Here is a 21,694-nt window from a genome sequence, read left to right as displayed (position 1 = left end):
TGTGCTCCAAAGGACAAGAAGAGGCTTCAGGTTTTTTCCTCAGTCTTCAGTGTTTATTAGTTTTTATCTAAAAGATTTTCTCTCAGCCCAACAGAGGTCCGCACAGCACGCCAGCCATGAGCACACTGAGAGCCCCCAGGGCGGTCACTTATCTTTATACTCAAAACTACGTATACAATATTTACCTATTTCCCCCAATACCTTTCACCCTTATTGACCAGTACACCTTTAGTAATAACCAATCCCAAAGTGCCAACATCACCACAAAAGATGGAGGCCAAGAAGAAGAAGAAGAAGGACAGGACACGCCCCAATTCCTCCATCTTACTTCTCTAAACCCCCCTGTACAGAAATCCTAAACCCTGTGTTTCACACTCTAACTAACTTATCCCTTCACCATTCACCCAGTGAAATCCTCCCATCCTCATACAGGTGTCGTCTCCCGTGCAGGATCAAAGTCCAGCCGCCAGACACTTCTGGCAACATTCCAGGACTCCCCAAGGGTGGTCTCGGTCATTCTGCCCATCAGTCCTGAGGTGCTGAGATCCCACATAGAGCCAATTAAGAATGAAGCATTTTCTGAATACTATCACAAAAACAGGTCCTTTAACAAGTTGAAAGCAAACCATGCCAAAAGCAAATTACCTTGCAATACTTATCTGGGTTTTAATAACCATATTTTACTTAAAAATTTGGAATAGATTTTAATTCACATATCCTATTTCAGTCTTTGTTCTCCATAGATTTGACTTGTTTATGATTTTTGCTCACCTAAGAATCTATTTTTATAGCAAGTGTAATTGGGAAACTCAAAAAACCTCCAGATACTTGACAGTTATCTTTTCTAACAAGCACAGGCACAAAAGTATTAACTCTGCAAGCATTTCTGGTATTACTTACCAAGGTCCTTTATTCTAGGTAGTACATTGTATGTGAAGTTTTTATAAGAAGCTACTTTGCCTTCTGGAGAAGCAATTCCCACATGAGATTCATAGATTCTTAGGCTTTTTAATCTCTTGGGAGAAGGATTCTTATGCTATAAGAAAAAAAGAAATAAATAGATGTCATTAGCTCAGGAGTGTTGTCATAATCACATGATTTGTACAAGATGAAAATCAATTTAGGTTTATTTATTTTTTCCTCTAAGAGCATTCTAAACATTTCAGAAGCAATTGACCATTTTATATTTTTAAAGGAAATGTCTGTTTGAAAATAGCATCCTTGATGAACAAGAAACTGGACATTGATGATTCAACGCTTTTCTAATATTCTTTTTAAATTACACTTCAGTGTTCAAACTGATAGTAGCCACTCCACTTGTTTTCCTTCTGAATCACTACGAAGCTTGCTTGAAAATAGAGAGAGAAAATAATAAGATAGGCTTTTATTTTTTAAGCATACCTGCTTTTTGCAGGTACATGAAATCACTGCCTTACCTCATCTGAAATTTTTAAATGTTATTCCTAAAGAATACAGTCCCACAGCACAGAATCATTTAAATTGTAAATACTTAGGATTAAAATATAATTTAAAAACCCCAAGTCTGGAGATCAGTACACAGCATTTCTAGATGGCTGAAAATATTTGAAGAATACAGAGGCCATTGAATTAATATCCTATTTGTTAGTTTATTATTCAGGTGAAATATTGAAAACACAGAACAAAACTAGTTCTGCATTTTCAAACAACAAACAAAACAAACATGTGAACAGAAACTAAAGGAACCATGTGAAGAACAAAACTTCTGATTGAGTCTTGTTCCCTGTGATTTATTTCCACTGGATACCTCTATTATTCATAAAAGGACTTTTATATTTTTTCAATAAGGCCTTATCTGCATCCAAAATTTCCAGCCTTTTTCACTCTAGGTGAAACCCCAATCATTGCATTCCCAAATCCCTTTTCTTGTGGGCATTGAGATGTCACAGAGCATCATACACAGAGTAGACCACTAAACTGATAGACAACACACGTTAACAAGAGTTAACGTACATTATGTTATCTATTTTTACAGAAAATATTTTACATGCCAGTAACCTTTTCTCTCTCAAGAAGTTGCTTCCTAAATTGAGGTGGATGAGAAAATTTAACTCAAGATAGAGTCTACAGCATTTCTAATATAAACCACTGCATACCATTTTTCAGGGAAAACATGAAAAAGTTGATTATGAAACAACGCCACTCAGTCTGAAGTTTCCAAACCTTCTCCTAGGGTTTTTCATACATGATGCAAAGAGTTCTCTCCCTTACAGCAGTGCATGAGAAGAAAGAAGGCTTTATATTCAATAATGGGATTTTCCTGATACAAAGAAACCAAGATTTGACTGGAGCATTGGCACCTTATTTTGGAAGTTTTTTCTAACTTCATGGAATATTAGCCTAGTGTTGAGTACTGAGCATTTGCAGATGACCAGTCCTTAAATCGAGTACTGATAATTCCCTACTCTCCATCCTACCAGGAATAGCCATCTTGTCCCAGAATACCTGTCAACCTTGCCTAACAGGTGGCGAAACAACTTTAAAATACCACATTAATAACTATTTTTATACATTCTACAGGAGGCTGAAAAAGCAGCTCAAAAACATCCATCATTAAAGTCATTTATTTCTGTCAAAGCCGTGAATAAAATCCCTTCATCTCTCAGCTCTTTTAACTTGTTTGCTATTTCCTTTTATTTTCTCCCAGACAGGGAAACAAAGATAACATGATACCCCTCTCAAAAATAATATTGAAGCCTTACTATATATGACTGTGGAGGATTCCAGTGAACCCAATCATAATTCACTTTGTCTTCATCACGGACCACATATCTCGCCCAGGGTGAAATACGATAGAGGAGGGCGCCGTTCTGAGCACGAATCACCACCTATAAAATAACACAACATATGCAGGCAGTCACTTATAACTCACAGAACGCCTTCTATGCAAGCCACAGCACAGAATGAAATAGGAGACTACACAGAAATTTAATTTAAAGAACACACAAACACACAATGCAAGCCAAGAGGAGGAAGAATGACCCTGCCCGCAGGGATGATTTGCAACGGGACACTAAACCAGACATGTCATACAGGAGTCATGTTCACAGCAAGAGCTGAAAGGTGAGAATATACATAAGATTTATATAAATAATGGGAGAAGCAGCCTTCCCAAATGGATTTCTGTTAGGTTCCCTAATGACTCCTGTCATTGCTATTTCCTTTCCATGTTCTGAAAAATTTAAACAAACATGCAGTATTATTAGGATGAGAACTGTGATTTGTTTAACTTGACAAACAAAACAATCTAGTAAGGCAATTGTAATATCATAATGCCATCTTCTTTTCCATGCTCTGAGAGTCCTTAACAATGTCACATAGCCCGGAACCACAGACAGCACAAGAAGCACAGGACAATTTTTGGGTCAAAGCAAAGAAAAAGTTTCGCCTCTCTCACATCCTCCCACCCCATCCCACCTCCCCTCTCCTCAGCACAGAAGGAACAGCACCACTCTGGTTTTGCTTGGTATCTTGGCTGCCACTAAAGCAGTAACACAGATGGTTTGCAAATTTAAAACCCAGAAATGTACAAGCAAGTGAATGCACAGAATTCTTAATTCTGCTTTTTTTAAACAAAGTGATGACTGAGACTTTTCAGTTGGGTTGGTGGTTTTATGAGGCGCTTTTTTTTTTTGTAAGAAAAACTATGAAATTATAAGAAGCCTCAAATGAAAAAGGATAGGGGATTTTCTCCACTCCTTTCTCATTTTTTTGTTAAAAAAAAGTTACTTGTTTTGCTCTCAATTCCTGCAGTAGTCTGGAAGACAAAATTATCAAAGAATTGCCTTTTGACCTCTGGCAAGTGTCTTTCATGGTTTTGATAGATTATTTGTATCCTTAACCCAATCATGGAAGAAGGCAGGATCACAGAATCATGTTTAGTCGAAAGGAACCTTATAAAGGTCATCTAGATCAACAAAGAAGAAAATATGTATATGCAGATGGTTAATGGAAGTTGATAGAATAAGGCAAGGAAGAATGACTGCTGTCCCTCAGTACACAGTATTACAACTCCAACAATTTAAAATAGGTTTTATAAAATGGAGTAATTAATATCAAAAACCTCACCAAAAAAGCTGAGAAAGTTATTGCAAACCACTGTAAAGCTGCATGGAAAGTTTCTTCTGTTAGCTGCACTAGCAAAGCTGACCCAAAGAGTGTTTCTGAAAATTCTATCAACACTGTGAAGATCCTCCTTGCTGATAGCATTGACAATTTGCAAATTATTCTTAAAATAATAAAAGCTATCTCCTCTCTCTGATATCACAACTTCTGATGGTGCTATTGCTTCTTTTATTATTTTGTCCCAATTTACCCATCACAGAAATAAGATGATTACTGCATATAATAACCTACTCATCTTGGCATTCCTTTTTTCTAATATTTTAGCATAATTCATACTAGACAGGCTTATGAAGGGTGGGCACATTTAAGAAATGTGAAGTAATTAATCTACATTCAGAACATTAATTAGCTGTAGTACTGGTTTAATCCAAAAATGATACTGGAGGGGAGAAATGCAAATTTCTTTATTATGCTATATTAATCCAGTCACGTACTGTCTTTAATTAAAGCCATTAAGCAATGAAAAAGTTAGGAGAAAAAAAGATATCAGAAAACCATTTAAATGGCCAACCATCAGTTATTTGACTTTTTCAAGTTAAATTTCTATAGTTATACTGCACAACCAATTTCTGTATCCTGTCCTTCTGACAAAGTTTAAGAACTTGTATTGTTCTGTAGTCACTTAAATTGACCTTATTTTCCCTCATTTGTGAGACACCAGTGCATTTGTTTTAGCATTTATTTAGAAGTAATTTTTTCAAGTGCTAGTTTTGCATTTAATCAAAACATCTACAAAACCAAACTTAAGGGCTACACTTTTCAGGAATTGAGAGACTTACAGGAAATCATATAAGGTTCTATCAGCATTTACAGACTTAATTTTAAAAGATGAAACTAAAACTTCGTAGAAATGCATCCATTTATCTGTCATATATTAACATAGTAATTATATAGAGTCATAAACAAGCCATGGAAATCTACAGGTTGGGTTTACACACTTAAACAGTCTTACAACTTTAGGGTCTGCTCTATTTTAAGGCTCACAATCTAAATTTTTGGGTTCATTCATTTTAAAACTTTGCTTTCAGTTCTATTATGCAAACATATAAGACAACTCCCATGCTCAAAATAAAGTTATCAGAGAATCACAAGTTGGAAGAGACCTTTAAGATCATAGAGTCCAACCCAGGACACATTTATCCAAAAATAGAAGTAATGAAATTTAACCATGCAAATATCAGAAAAATCTCAAAAAATGTGGAGAAGCACTTACTTTAAACAAGTAATAAAATGGTTTTTTTTGCTTTCTTTACAGTATAGGTGGTCTTAAGAAACATTTTTCAATTATATCCAGCCATGGCTATAAATTAATCTTACCTCTACAGTAGAAACCTCAAGTTTGCTCATTTGTTGCTGTAATTTTTAGTATCATGGGCTGTGCACAGAGAAAGCAGAGTCAAGAAAAACAATTATTACACCACCAGAGCTGGTAAAGTTGACTCCTCTCCTTCTCTGGTTTACAGAAGCATAATCAACACAGCATCCTCACAGATCTATCAAGTGATCCCTGGCAATTCCAATTCTTTGTAGCTATGCTTGTTTAATACTTTTCTTAATTTTATGTGAAGACCATTTACAGAGTCTCTCCTAGGCTTAATTATCAAGCTCTATACTCAATCATCTTAATCTTCTCTCGTGATTTTGTATAAATTTTATTAATAAGGTAGAAATAAAAATTCCAAATAATGTTCTCTGAAGTTTCTTGAGAGAGAACTCTCACATCACCATGCTTAGCTGAAGCGTGATCACAGGTACAGGAAAAAACTAAATGGCACCACAAAACAAAGAGCAGTTCAGCCCAAGACTGACAAAAAATAACTCTAATGCAAACAGTCTGGCAGCTTTAATTCCCATATTTGCTTTGCTATTTCTTGAAACAATTACATATAAGTAAAATAATAAAATAAAAATATAATAATAAAAGGAGTAAAATTATATAGCATACATAAAACAAAGACAGGTGAATACTCCTGCTCCACTCACCCCAAATTACAACTTGTGGTCCCTTCTCTGCAGTGTCCAGATATAAAAATTAGCTGCTGTGTATACTCTAAAATGTGCTGTTACAGATTTTACATGCATAAGGAATATTGAATAGAGTCATTACACAGCACTTGGACAGAGTATCTATAAATCACTTTAACAGATACTGTACTTTTCCTCCAAATTAGTTTGAAGTGAGTAAAAACAAATTTCTAAAAGTTGCAGCCTAACTAGCTACTACTTAGTTCAACAAGACTTTATAGCTGACTTAACACTTTCTAATTAACTCAAAAAATGGTTCTCTAAAGAACATATATAAGACCATGATGTTCATTAAACTAGGCTTCTTCAAACTGGCCTCAGGATTTACCTACTTCCTTTTCACAAGGCATGTCCTTGATCATTCCTCAATGTATATGAGGAGGCACATCCCACCATTTGATATAAAAACTACAGTTCTCATTAAATAAAGCTTTTAAAATGCATAATGCTATAGCATGAAACATATACTAAGTGAACCAAACAAACCTCTCATCACAAGCAACCTCTTTTACAGTTTAGACTTAAGTGAAACAAAATCCTAGGTAAAAATAATCCCTGTATTTTTGATCCTATTATTACAGAAAACACTCCAACAAGAGGACAAGTGAGGGGAAAAAAGGAAATCCGAGTTTCCAATACAAACTAATACATCCTCCCCAATTAGTTAAAAACCAACAAAAACTGTCAAAGAAGAAAGAAACCAGTATCTCAAAAGAGTTACATTGAAACTGCCCAAATTTAGTCAGAATGGAAAAACACAAAATAACTGATGTAAAGAACTTGCCACCATCTACATTAACCACCTCTTTGTGGGAAACATGAGATAAAGTAATACATATCAAATTGTATACTACGTGGACAACATCATGATTTTTTTTTTTGTGTCTGTGTGCAAAGAGGGAAGCATCTTACAACAGTAAGCCTGTTTAGAACTCCCAAAGAGAGTTTTTTTTCCCCCTGTTTCCAGACTCTCCATGATGGCTCTCCCACTGGAAACTTCTGACACAAGAATGTAGGAAATTCAAAGTCATGCTGAATTTGCTGACATCAGCTTTAAAAATAGTTCACCTAAATCGTTTAGGGTTTTTCCCCACCTCTCCTACTGGCAAACATTCAAAATCCTTGATGTGACCTTTGAATGTCACATGATTCTGACTTCCAAGTGAGATATAAATAAATGTAAATAAATGATCTCACAGAAATAAGTGTCAGGAAGACAGAATGAAAACGTCCTTCAAAACCTGGCATTAAAAAGTCAATTTGCTCTAAAAATGGACATGACACAGACACGTAATTTATATAAGTACAACTGCAAAACAACAGAAATTAAGACCTCAACCTACGCTGTACATCTTTTGAATGCAAAGGTTAAAAATTGATGTTTGGTATATTCATTTTCTATTAAAGGGATATTGAGTGTATTGTCAAAGTTTCTGTCTGAAGTGTACAGCATCCTAAAGTTTAGCATCCAAAAACACTGTAGTAAGTGCTGTGGATTTTACAGATGAGAACACCCAACACAGAAAAAACCACGACTTTAAACCTGAGTTTTACAGCATCACTGCTAGTAAGTGATTAATTCTGAAAAATTTTCAGACCTAAATAAAAACAAATGTATGGCTGCAGTCAGAGAAAACATAGCCAACAAAGTCTGGCTTTGAAGATATATAAAAACTGGTGTGCAAAAGTTCTTTCCAATTTTCCAAATGCTGGACTGCTGGAAGACAAAGCAGGACCTAAACTTCTCAATAACACTAGTACAAAAGTTACATTGTGTTCCACGTCTGTCCACTAGAGGATAGGAAATTCGTGGAAGGGGAGTAGGTTGTAGGACAGAATTAAATATAGGGGTTATGAGTCTGTTTGATGATGTTTGGAACTCTCAAAAGCAGTTTATTACAGTTAAAGGGAAACCATCACTCTGAGGTCAGTCCAGTATCATAAAGAAAATGCAATAACACATAGGAGCAATTCAGAAGCTGAAATAGGTCTCATTTAATGTAATGATGCTGCCAACGCAGGACAAGTGAGATTGAAAGGCCTTGATTTTTCAGGCATTTCAGACTCTTGGGTATCCCATTATTCTGCCTTTCCAAAATAACCCAGGCCTTTTATATCACCCACAGCACGTGCAGAAATGCCTTCTGGATGTCTTGGGGCATTTAAAGGAAAACTCTCTGCTTACAATCAGGCAATTTTCAACCTATTGTGACTCAGGGAAATCTGCTGGCTTTTTATGAACAGATTTTTTCTTTGACGATCTATAATGATAAAAAGTATGAAAGGTTCACAACAAATTTAAAAGCTTTGTCACAAATACAAATTCGGATAAAAAGTAAATCCATGTGTAAAAATGGAGCTCAATGTGGCTGTGCTATTGTTATGACAGATGAACCTCTGCAGTAACAGGACACAAAGTATCACATTTGACATTCATGTATGTCTATGAATATCCCCTTTTTCTTTGTGTTTACCTACCTTCATCTACTCTTCACATCAGCTCCATTTGGCTACTTCAATTCCCAGTGTACACAGAGATCTTCAGAATAGTGTGAGAGGATAATTCAAGAGACAGTTGCAGAAGATCAGACAACTACTCTGCTCAGCAACCACTCTTTTTGCTTTCAGTTCCTGCATCTAATCCATTTAATTTAATTATGATGTGCTTCCATAAGGTGTCTGCCTCTGTTTCCACTAATTAGGAGACCGGTTCAAACGCTAGAACTAAAAAGCCACGCTGCCATTCTGCATTTTTTAGATATTTGTTTTGATTTAAAGTTCTTTAAAAATTATGTATATAAAGTTCTTTAAATATATATATAACAATTTACACGCATTTCTGCTTTTTGAGAATTTTTTTATGTAGTGCTTTATCATTTATACTCCAGCTAAGGAAATGAAAATAACAAAATAATAACTAAATAACTGATGAATATAAGCAAGCCAATAAATTGCTCTGAAACTGTATTATTATTTCATTACTTTAATAGCTCGAAAACACTTAGAATGATTCTTGGTATATGTGGCTTTTAATACAATGATGAAATTAAATTGGCCATCAAACCAACAATAGCTAATAAAATGAGAGAGTGGACTAGCTTCAATATAAAGATGGAAATGGAAGTGACTTGTTATATAAGGGCAATAAGGTATTATTTCAGTATTTTACAATCCACAGTATTTCATTAGCTTCAGATCTACTAATTTCTGACACAAAATTACACAAATGCCACAGGAATACAGCTGTAAATATCATTTCATCTCAGTAACATGGATCAGACTTAAAAGCAAGTTCAATGCAAAACAAAATATGGGCAGGATAAGCTCTTGAAGACTCCCTAGAAAGTTTATATTAGATGCTGTGATAACATAAAAAGGTTTTTCTATTACATGAAACTTATTAGAAATTTAGCATCAAGGTATTTTCCTCCCTCAGTTTTTCTAAAAGTACATGAAAATGGAAAAAAACTGCTTGAATATGAAGGGGTCGTATTCAAGTAAAAATGTAAACTTATATATTCTACATTCAAGGTCCTGCACTCAAGACACCGATACAACCCTGCTATTCTCTTTTTCTTTAAGTTGTACATCCTTTTCTCAGCATCCTCAAGTTGCTCCAGAAACAGAATCCTAGAGTTGTTTACGTTGGAAAAGACCAGGTAGTCCCACAGCTAGCCCAGTACTGTGCTCACCACTAAACCATGTCCCTAAGTGCTGTATACAAGTGTTTGCTTAAACTTCTGAGGATGGCAACTCCATGACTTCTCTGTTGCAATGCATGACCTCTCTTTCCTAATACACCTCTTCCAGCACAACTGGAGGAAATGCCCTCTTTGTCCTGTCACTTGTTACCTTGGAGAAGAGACCCATTCCCACCATCTATTAGCTGAAAGTCCCTCTCCCTGTGCACCCCTGCCTCAAAGGAACTCAATTTTCTTCAATACTCAATATTCATCCTCAAAAAGAATGAAGCCTGACTTTAGCACCCAGGATAGACAACATGGTTCTGATGATCTTTTGCCAGTGGGCAGTGTAAACTGAGGCCATTTACAACAGCAAATAAAATCACATCACCCCCTCACAAGCACAGAGGCAACCAGAGAGCAGCTCCTCTCTTTCTACAGGTCAGCACTGGTTTGTGGGAGAAGCACTGGAATCTGGAGGCTGTACTTCAGTGTGTTTGGTTCTTAATGCACAGAACCACAGCAGAACACTTCCTGACAACACAGTGCAACCTGCTGCAGAGCCCAGGACTGGAATCTAGAGCTTCTTGTCTGAAAGTTCACTTTAAAGCAGCTTTAGGTAAAAATACAAAAGCCTGATAAAAATTTGGGATTGAACAGCATGGTAAAGAGCATTATTCCTTAATTGTCTCCCTTTGTCTGATAGATTTTTAGAGGCCACATAAATTTTTCTCTTAGACAGTCTCAGAAATAGAAGGCAAGAAATGAAGAAGCAAACACAGCTCATTAATGCCTCATTCTTCTTGCTACTGCACAGCCCTGTAACAAGGCTCAGGAGAGGCAGCAAGGAAATTAATGAATCAGAAGCTCGTCAACACCTCAGTTTCCCCAACTCAGGAGCACCTTCCCAAATCAACCTTCATCCAAACTGCAGGGGCAAGAAGCACAAAAAATAGGAGATGTTTCCAGAACTCAACTTCCCCTGGAAAACTTTACCATAGTCTATTCATACTGCTCCAAATAACCAGGAAATTGAGTCTATCTGTCAAGGTGCTTGTAGACTGAAGTTATTTCCTTACAGTGAATTGATCATAAACCTTGAAATGAAATTTTGGAAAGAATGGACAGCATGTTGCTTCTTCCAGGCTGTTCTCCTTCCTAAATTGCAAATTGGTTACACTGGAAAGAAAAAGTAATAGAACACTAGTCACATTATTCTTTCCCCCAAGTTTTTATTTTCCTGATCAATTTATGATTACTACCAAAACCGAGTCAGATTATACAAACCAGTTGTCTGGTTTGCTCTTTTTCTTCCTACCTATTTTCTGAAAAAAAAAAAAAAAAAAAAACCTGCTAAAGGGACAAGCATTAATATCAAATATTGAAAAAAATCCTTAATTATCAGATATATTAGTACTTTTGAGGTGGTTTACATGTTTAACAAAGTTCTGCAGACATTCTGTGCAATTCAAAAATCATTGGAGAGAGATTTATTTGCTTTGTAAATGTATCACAACACCAACTATTGCAATCCAAACTTATCGATAATAAATATTTGTTCACAATTCCCCCTTTTTCCCCCCTCCCTTTTCCCTCAAGGAAAGAAAATAAAGCAAGACTAAAATACAATCAAGATATGAAAGAGGCAAAAGCCTGTATTCTAAACCAAGTCATGGAGTCATGCCTTGACTTTCCAAAAGAGGGAGATGCAGCTCCATTTGTGATTTAAGTATATGAATTGCATTGCAGAACTTCTGAACATCTTTAACTAGTTTACTAGATCAGATAAAAAAGGAAAGCTTTTGTTCTTTTTTCTATTTTAGTGCTTGTCTTAGAAAGCTAGGCGAAACTAGTAGTAACCAAAACACCAAAAAATGCTGTATTATCTATTTGAATAAAAAAGTAATTCAAAAGACGGAGCCAGTAGCCTAGTATTAAAAAATATCTACGCAGATAAAAATACCACAGGAAAATCAAACTGTCAAAACCCAGGAAACCTTAGGAGAGTTGTTAAAAATGAAAGCAACATCACACAGAAACATTCCCAATTGATTTTAACAGTCAAGTGAATAGAAAATACTTCACTTAATTACCCAAGTTCATGGATTATAACTGTTAGCTACACAGAGGCAGAATTATTAGGAATGAGGGACAGACAGTTTATTTTCATAAAGGGAAAACACACATCTGTGCTGAGGGAAAGCATTAAAACTTTGCTTTCAGTCTAGAATCCTGATTTTGAAACCTTTTAGCAAAAAAACCCAAAAAAACAAAGGAAAACTGGAATCTATAGAAAATACAGTTGAAAAAATATTTTCCCTCCCTATGACTTAATCAGAAACAAGTTACTATAAGAACAATGATGAAGCTTAAAGACTATAAAAATGTGTATACATAAAATAGAAGCACTCCTGTATGTATTCTGCTAGTCTCTTAGTAAAGAAGCTTGGGGTACAAGAGCATGGTTTGAAAAGCAATCATAATAATAAAGCACATTACACATACAGCAAGTGTAACTTCTTACAGTTGTTTCAAGCCATGTCAAGTAGAAAAGAAGCTGATGAAGTATGTAATACAGGCACCCAAGCATTAAGTATTAGTTATCCTCAACTACAAAGCATTTGTATCAAGGACAACCGCTGCAGAATGCACCTTGCAATTGGGTGGCTGTGCCACACTGCAGAGAATGGCAGGAGCTTTCCCTAGAAAGTGATCCTATCCTCCAAACCAAAACAATTCCCATGACAATCACAGCCAGGCTTATATATTCTTAATATGGACTCTCAAATTCTGTTTCAAGACCTCTTCTTCTTTAAGATGTCTCCCTTTTTGTCATTAAGGAAAAATTAAAAATCACATTTTAGCTAAATGTACACCTAATAGTCATTGAAACAATTAGTCTTCTGTATGGATAAACTAAAACAAAAATATCTTAGGGTATTTTTAAATAGCAAAACCTCCTACTGGAGAATTGCGCAATCTTCAACTCACAGGAGAATGAAGCCTAACAAAATAACAGGACAAGAATATTCTAAAGAACTGAACTCAGTCTGCAACAAAGGCTCCAAAAAACAACAGCCCACTGCATTACAACAGCTCATTGGTGCTACAACCTCTCCTATGAGTCCACGAGGAGCTGCACATTGTTTACTAAATTCAAACAGGCAATGCCAAAAGACCATTTATCTTCTAATGAGAAAACAACTCCTCCTGCTGGCAAACCTCATCTGTGACCCAAAGAAGTCTACAATAACTTGCTGAAGGGTCATGGCTCACAACCACATAGTGAAACATGAAGGATACTGCTACAAAAATAACGTTCCAATTCTTGTCAGTATGATTTATATCCAGAAATGCATATGGTACATGACTTAAGTCCTGTTTAGTAACATCAAAATCCCAGGAATACAAGTATGTTTATTCTTCCATAGAGGGTATGTACCATGATGCTGCAGAACACTTGTTTCATTCACTGTTCAAATATGCCAACCTGGTGTTTGTGTTTTGGGTTGTTTTTTTTGGTTTTGTTTTTGCATCCTACTGACTGTGTAAGAAATGATCTCGAAGTGATCCAGAACTTGGCAGCGTGAGCAAGGACATTCCCTCTTTCCCCAAGCTAAGGAAAAAAACAGAATAATTACAAGTGTTTCTGTATGTACATTAAAGGAAATAGCAAACATTTCTTCAGGAAGGTTTCCACTGAAATCAAGTTGAGTACCTCTGCTCAGGGTACCCAAGACTCCCTCTGTAAAAGCCATCTGACTGCACATAACCTATCTATAATGGCAACCATCTCTCCATCAAAGTGCTGGATTCCCCAATATGGGACACTTAAGTTCCAGCTAGACAGGGTGCTGGGGCATTGTGACAAGGCCATGCTTTTATCAAGAATGGCTGGACCAGAGGATCCTTGAGGTCCCTTCCAACCAGGTATTCTATTTACATTTTACAACCCTGGAAGTCCATCACATCCTTAACACTTCTGTCCCTAGAATCCTAGCCACCAGCCTGCCATTATTAATAGCTTTCCTGAGATTTCACATTCTCATTATAAACGTTTTTGACTGCAGACTGCTTCAAGTGCACGAGACCTGAACTCCACACTAGTCTGGCACTGCTGCTGCACCTCCTGATCAGTGGGGTCAGCTGCAGCACCATCTATTTCATTGGTGACAGTAATTACATTTGATGAATTTTACTAGCAGTGGTTCCCTGACACAGATTAACCTACCTGCTCACCACATTTGATTCTTTTTCAAGGTGTACAAGTTTAACACAGAGCATGCAGATCTACTAGGAAGTATAGGACAGAGTGGTAAAACTGTAAAGATTAAGTTTTAAAACTATTCCTCACAACCAGCTTTCCTCTACCCAGCACCTCATGAATACAAGCATACTTTAGGTACTTTCAATCACGATGAATAAACTGTTAATGCTCTGACTCAATGCAGTTCTTTCCTTTGTACACTTGAGTATTAAAAAGGACTGGAAACATATTAAAACCAATCACAGTGAACTTAGAAGCATTTTGTGCAAACTGATGAAAGGACTGTGTTCTTCATGCCTGCCTTGGTCTTTTACTGGCCTTGGCACCTACAACTCCTGTTCAGCAATCACTGAAACCACTCAAACATGCAAGAGTAGCAGTAGAAAAATATTGTACTAACAAGTATACAGGTTATCAAATCTAATCACCTCATTACAGTACAAGACACTCCCTCAAAAAACTATAAACATCACCATTTAAATACATACAATATATATATACACACACACAGACACATGTGAAGAAGAAAAGGACACAGACTTAACAAATAATGGAATGCAGAGCTTTTAAAAAGGTTTCTACCACTTTCTGGGGTGTTCTTTCCAGGAAAAATACATTAACTATATTTCATGAATATTCAAGTGATATTTAGTTGCATATATAGAGTAGTACACCTATGCAGCACATTGTTAGCTAAAGTGTCAGATGAGTTTTAGACTAAAAAAAATATTGTTCTGGTAATAATTTCAGAAATCACATATCTATTGTCATTATTAGAAGGTTTAACAATCACTTCTATTTTAATATATCCTCTCCAGCTCACAAAAAACAATTAGTGGTTCTGCTATATAGATTCTTTTCCTAATGAATGCTACAGAGCAGCAGGTACCTCTATCATAATTGCCAATATTTTTCAAGTACTGACCTTGCCATTTTTTCTTATTTAGCTGTGTGAAAATATTTCAGAATTTGACCATGAATTTGGAAATTATTTTCAACTAGGTTTAAATTCTTAAAGGATCCCATTTACCAATTGCTTCCCATTTTCTTTGTTGTTCTTTGGCATTCCTGTAAATGGTATTAAGCAAGCTCCCCAGTGCAGATACTAAAATCACAATTTTTCCCAATATTATCCCTAAACTCCATTGACACTACTTCAAAATTAGCATCTTGCCACCTACAGTGAAAATTTAATTTACAAGTACATTTAAGCAGTTGGAAAAATCATTTATAAATAAACAGTCAAAGGACAAAGTTAACAATGATTAAACTCTTGCATTAATACAACCACACACAATGAGACTTGCTATAAAAGTTCACCTATGATAATTTTTTAAAAAAACTTGCAGTGTCCTCTAAAAATTTAATTAAGAACACAAAAAATTAAAGAAACAAAACCAGTCATTTTCTACCACAAAAGGTAAGTACTTGCACCCCAACAGCTACCGCTGTAGAATGACAAACATGCTGATGTTTAAGGAAAACATCTTTCAAACTACCTCATTAGAAATAATGAGAGGTAAAAAGCCTTCTTTTATTAAAGGATAACATTTGGCTTTGGGTTCAAATCTGTGCTCACTTTTGACACCTATCAGAAGCTTAAAAGCCAGCACTACCCTACCATAATAGCAACAATATTTGCTCACTTAACTCAGTCTAAGCTCCCAATTGATTGAGAGAAAGAAAAAAAGATACCCTTTCCTAGCAGGTAACCTTATTTTGAAGATGGATGTCAAAATTGACAAGGGAGTCACTCAACTATCATAAGCATCCATCTCCTCACACAGAAAAGTGTCAGATGATTTACAGCAGGTTTTTTAATTACTCATTTTCTGCAGTGTTTATATTTACTTATGAGCACACTGCCTGAAGAGCTACAGTAGACAGCCTGCTACTATTTGAAAACAGGCAAACATTTGACCTCTGCTCCTCATTTATTTTCCCACCAAAATATTTTGTGACCTGATCTAAATTAGTGTCACTGTCTACACTCTATCCATTTCCCATTCTGGCTTAGATATTACCTATTTAAAAGAAATGACCTTGTTACCATTTCAGAACTTGGCATTCGCCTGTGTGGAACTGAAGATCAAAACAGGGTAGACAGAAGCTAAAGGAAAGGACCTTCTGGAGGAGACAGTTCTTCCCCTAACAGATTAAGCACCACAATAATGTCTGAAGTTGACTATTTTCATTTCAGTATTTAAGAATCATACTGGTAAAAGGAACTTTTAAAGCTGTGATTCCCTTAGGCTTCTTTAGTAAAGAAAAATGGGAAATACTTTCATTACTCCAAAGATGCCAGCACAGCCACCAGTGTCTGCGTATTTCAACATTACCTCTGCAATCTACATAGCAATTTCTATCTGCAAACAATCAATTTTCTCAGCTTTTACATGAAAAAAGAACAGTAAAACTGTTCTAACACAAAAAATACAGACGTTTATGAAAAACTATAAGTGTTTGAAGCACGTAGCTCAAGAAAAACATACAGAAAAGCAGCTTTCTGCACCCATTAGCAGAATGGGAGAGGAAAAGATCAGCTGTAGCATGAGGATAAGGTACATGCCTACCATGTGAATACTCCAAAGCTTTTGTGATAAACCATCTTTGAACTACCTTAACTGGAGACTTTTTTGGTTTTTCCATCATCTGACTACGTCACAAGTATACATTGAGAAGTGTTGGATTCAGTCCTGAAGGCACCATAGAACAAAAACAAAGTGTCATGAAAGGTTATCACCAAAGCTACAGATGAGGCAGGGAGAAGCTCCATAAAGATGGAGCCATCAGTTATGACTACATACACTCACAAATAAAGTTCGTAATTATTTGGTCCTTTTTTAAGGAATATACTCCAAAGAAAATTTGTTTTACAGGCAGGCCTGCTTTAAAAGCCTGGACAATAATGTATTGCGAGTGTCATTGACAGCCATGTAACTTTGTCTAAAAGTGACCATGGAAAGCAAAAGTCAAGTGACAGGGTAAAAAAGCCTAAAAATGAAAACTCACATTCTACTCTGACAATGGGCATCTTCTGGCTTTTCAGAAAACTCAAAGCAACTACAGAAGTACAGCAATTCATCTTGAAAGTAAATCAGTACCAAGTGCAATTCATAGCAATTCCACATACTAAAAAAAATTATGTATAATGCAATCTTTGCTTTATGGACTTTATATTAGAAAGAAAATGCTGAACAGGAAGAAAATACTATCAAGACCTTACTTCAAAATAAGGAGATATGACCAGTGATTATCTAAGAGAAAAAAAAAAAATCATCTTCTATTGCTCCAAAAGCATTTAAGATTCTATGCTTTTTTTGCTATTGTGTTAAAAATTATCAATACTCATAATCATTCACGCCTCTAATCTTTACAAAAAGCATAGAATATTCTACAGTAGATGAGTAAAGAGTTTTGTGGATACAACAGGGAAGGTAAATTCAGCAACAATCAAAAAAATCTAACCTACTTGCATCTCAAGACCATGGAAAATATTAAATAACCATTTTGCACTCTCATACGTTGCTGCATAATCACTGCATTTCTGAGTTGCAGACAATTATTTTCTTTCCTGCTCTGTAAAATAAAAACAGCTTTCTAGCTTTCTCGTCCTTGAATGACTATTCCTAAACTTCAATTTATCCTTATTTATTACTGGGATTATTTCATAAGCCATAACAAAAAGCACAGGGATAAGCACACACACTGAGTAAGCACTTCCAGAGCATTTTTACACATATCTTTGTTTTAACACATTTCTTGTTTGTCTACACAGATTTTCAGCAGGAAAATAAGGACTTTTTTTCTTTTCAGTATTTTAGTTCTGTTGATGGAACCTCTGAAAATGTAGTAGTATTACACAAACGCTCCCAGGTTCTTAATTTTCCTAGTCTATAGGTAATTTCAGTACATTTCTTTCCTTTACTACTTATTACTGCCCTCTATTAGCACCCACTATCTCTGAAACTCAGCCTCTCAGTGCAACAAAGCACATCTCTGATTTAAATCAATATTCACCTAGAAATCATCAACTCTGCTCTGAGTTAGTTAGTTGTCATTAGGTGTATTTGCACTAAGCATACCACTGTGGCATTTGACAGCTCAAAAAAGTTTTTAGTAATTTCTGGAAGAAAGTAGTATTTTAAGCTCATGGATGCCCATGAAATACAATTGTGTTCAGTTTCACTTAAGCCTTCCACTCAATACTCTGAATTCCTAAAGGGTAAGTAGAAGCTTTACAAATCTGCATGTACCATTAAAGCAACAAAAGAATCACCTGAAAAGCCATGGTTACAAGTATTGCAAAAATTACCAAGATATTGAGATTTTAACAGGATCTTAATAACAGGTAGTTGCATCAAATACAGAAAGATTTTACCTATATATTACTTAATTCTTCTTTTTCAGATTATCAATTTGTAAACTGTTTTACGCTTATGGCATGATGAAATACCCTACAACTACATTTCAGCCACATATGCCTGTTCCCAAAATCTCTTAGTGATGCTTAATGTTTCACTCCTTTAGGTCACTTTGCTCAACTAGATAAACTGATTCTGCTTCTTAGAACAATTAGAAGATGATAAAGCTAGTTACAAGGAAACAAAATGGGCAGTAAGTGAGTAAGAAGGGTTTCAAGAGTTAGAGTAAGTCTAGAACAAGCACCTTTAGCTTTGACCCATGGGGCACAGGAGATTGGCCATCTTCAGGTGGAATGAACAACTCCCACTTCCCATATTCCAACTTCTTATATGGATGAGAAGATGGATTCCAGCCATCTGCAATATAAGAAATAATACTAAGTGTTCATCTTAAAATGCATCCAGTTACAACACAAAGGTGTAACTCTGAGTTCCATCTTTCTCAAAATGAACTTCAGTGAGAGAGCAGACACAAATACTTTTATGCCTGATACTGGACACACATTCAAAAGGGGTGAAATTAAATGCCACAGATTTAAGTCTTCAAGAAGATTCCTTTGTCATTAAAAAAAATAAGTGAAGCAAGCTGAAATCCCATAATTCAAGACTCTTTGACCTCTTTGATTTACTGAGCACTGGACACGTGCAAGGATGGTCATGATGGCCTGTCCAACTGAACAGACACCTGCCAAGGGGGTCTGGAGTGTTTGTAAGCACATTCAAGGTTAACTCCTCTGAATGGAGTGAAGAAATCACTTCTGAACTGACACATTTCAACAATGGAGTCATTTCTAGGCCAGAAGGAAATAAAAAGATAAGTTGGAAAACTCCTTTTTCCTTTTTGCCTTGTAACGTCTGTTTCACATAGTTCAAGGCAACAGACTCAAGCTAAACAGGAACCAGTAAACGAAGAAAACAGAATTACAAGACATTAAAGCAACACATGTTAATCTTCATTCATACTCATCTATTTGCATGCCATGGCCTCTTAGAATTAAAAAAAAAAAAAAAAACCAACCCCCCAAAACAAAAACAAACCAAAATACACACATCATTGAAAGAAGAATAAGCAGCCTTCAGTTTAAGAATATTAACTCAGTGTTGTAGAAAACAACATTGCTACTAAATATGTCAGGTTAAAAGCATTTCAATTAAAAAAATGTACAGTTACACTGAAGCAGGATCATCACTTTTGTCACCATGGAAATCACAGCGGGGGAGGTAGAGAAATGAAGAAGGTCTATCCATCAACATATGTATTTTCCTAAACATCAATAATCACAAATATTATCTGCTGTGCAACAAAAGGATAATCCTTCCTGGCAATATACGCATGTGTTGCATTTCAAAGACCAGACTGTGTCAAAGCTACTGGCTGCATTTGCACAGCTGTTTGAACCCAAGAACTGCCAATCTTTAGTTAAAGAACATTGAAAGACACAAATTAAACAAGGCCACACAATGTGACAAAAATAACCATGCCAGACAAATATTCTGGTACCTACTCATTTTACAGTGGAGAGTAAATCAGAAACGCCATTAATTCAGTATTCTAATTAGATGGTGTTTTTATCATGTTTAAAGTATTTGGATAGTGGAGCTAAATTACATATATTAGTAGAGGGAAAGTATTTACTAATCTATTGCTCAACAGCAGAAGAGCTTACATATTAGTAAGAATTAGATGGTTCCTCTCCCTTGGCTTTACACTCAATTTTCAATCAAGAAAAATAATTAAATACTACTAATACCAAACAAACAAACAACACCTTGACAATTAAGCAATACTCCTTAATAAAATGCCCAGACTATAAGTGTTTATACAGCAAACTATAGTGTTTGTAAAGTAAAATATAGGTGTATTTTTTATTTCAGGGCATGGTGAAAAAGATGCAGAAAACAGCACTTGAAAAAAAGTTGTTGTTTTTTTTTTAATTATAAGCAGCTAGACTACCTCAAATAAACATTCCAGGCAAAAATGAGAAAACAGAAGAAAGATGTTAAGAAGTTGCAAGAAGTTTACTTTAAGAACAGGTTAGGATTTATGATAGTCCTGACTCAACTTGGGGGACTTAGTCTAAATTCATTCCATCTTCTTCTGCCCCCAGATATTCGATCATCTTCATGGCTTCTTATCAAACTCTTCCCAACAGAGCTACACCTCTTGATTCACACAAACTGAACCACATATGCCAGGTGATAAGTACTGAGCAAAATTAAAAGTTACAGCAAAAAAGTCTTAGGCCCAATTTTTATAAAACTCACCCAGAGAAACCTACATGGAGTTAATCACGTTCACCAAAAGCACTGCATTCTCACAATATTAAAACAGATTCTCTGACCTCTACTAAAACCACAACTCTTCCCTTCTTCAGAGAGGGAATGGTTACATCTCTCTACCTATTTAAATATTTCTGCTCTCCACAGACAGATTTGATAACTCTGCCAAAGTTGCCTGAACTTTCCCCTTCAACTGCCAGCAATGCCAGATGCCTCTGTTAATCCCTCCTGTTCCCATCCACAGTCCATGACTGCAAGCCTGTGGCTCATGATTTAAAAAAAAAATGCAAAGCAATACCCATCTGCCCCAGATGGTCCTACTTAAACCCACTGTTTACTAATTACCCCTGGAGAGGAGCTCACTTAGAAAGATTATAACAGAAAACATTGCTTTGTATTAATGCCAGAGGCATAAAGAACACCCTGAAAACTGAATATTCCTTTCAAAGAGAGAGTGGCTCATGCTTATCTCTGTTTTACTGCTTGGTTTTCTGATTTTTCAGCAAAACTTAGCCCAAAATGCCTGAGGGAAGAAAAAAAAAAAACAACTCAACTAACCAACAAGTGATTAGTAGAGTATTATGAAGATGAAAAACTAAAAGTGAAAAGAAATATCTTAGTTTGAGAACAGAGATTTCAAAGATCGTGCCAACAACTACAAACAGGAAAAAGCTGAGGGGATTACCGGCAGAAGTTCAAATAATCAGCTTGAACAGGTATTGGGGAAAAAGGACACCATCACAGAATACTCATAAGCCATAAACAAAGACAATCTTTGTGCAAAAGTTCAAGCCTCAGCTATTGCTTAATCCAACACAGAAGACATCTTTGATAGCCTGATACTTTGTTTT

General features: G+C 35.8%; 1 protein-coding gene across 3 annotated transcripts in view; it reads right to left on the bottom strand.

Annotated features, from left to right (window-relative positions):
• Positions 1-21,694, bottom strand: part of GBE1 (1,4-alpha-glucan branching enzyme 1) — a 137,130-nt gene that overhangs the window by 77,166 nt on the left and 38,270 nt on the right. For all 3 annotated transcript variants that reach the window (XR_009276006.1, XM_058825322.1, XM_058825323.1), the window contains exons 3-5: positions 18,808-18,920; positions 2,742-2,867; positions 901-1,036 (exon numbers count right to left, since the gene is read on the bottom strand). Coding sequence is in view for 2 of the 3 variants with exons in the window: in XM_058825322.1 (XP_058681305.1) it covers positions 901-1,036; positions 2,742-2,867; positions 18,808-18,920 (375 nt within the window). In the remaining variant the exon portion in view is untranslated. The remainder of the gene's footprint in view (positions 1-900; positions 1,037-2,741; positions 2,868-18,807; positions 18,921-21,694) is intronic.

This window comes from Ammospiza caudacuta, chromosome 2, assembly GCF_027887145.1.
Source record: "Ammospiza caudacuta isolate bAmmCau1 chromosome 2, bAmmCau1.pri, whole genome shotgun sequence".
Taxonomy (NCBI): domain Eukaryota; kingdom Metazoa; phylum Chordata; class Aves; order Passeriformes; family Passerellidae; genus Ammospiza; species Ammospiza caudacuta.
This window is presented reverse-complemented; position numbering and strand designations above follow the sequence as displayed.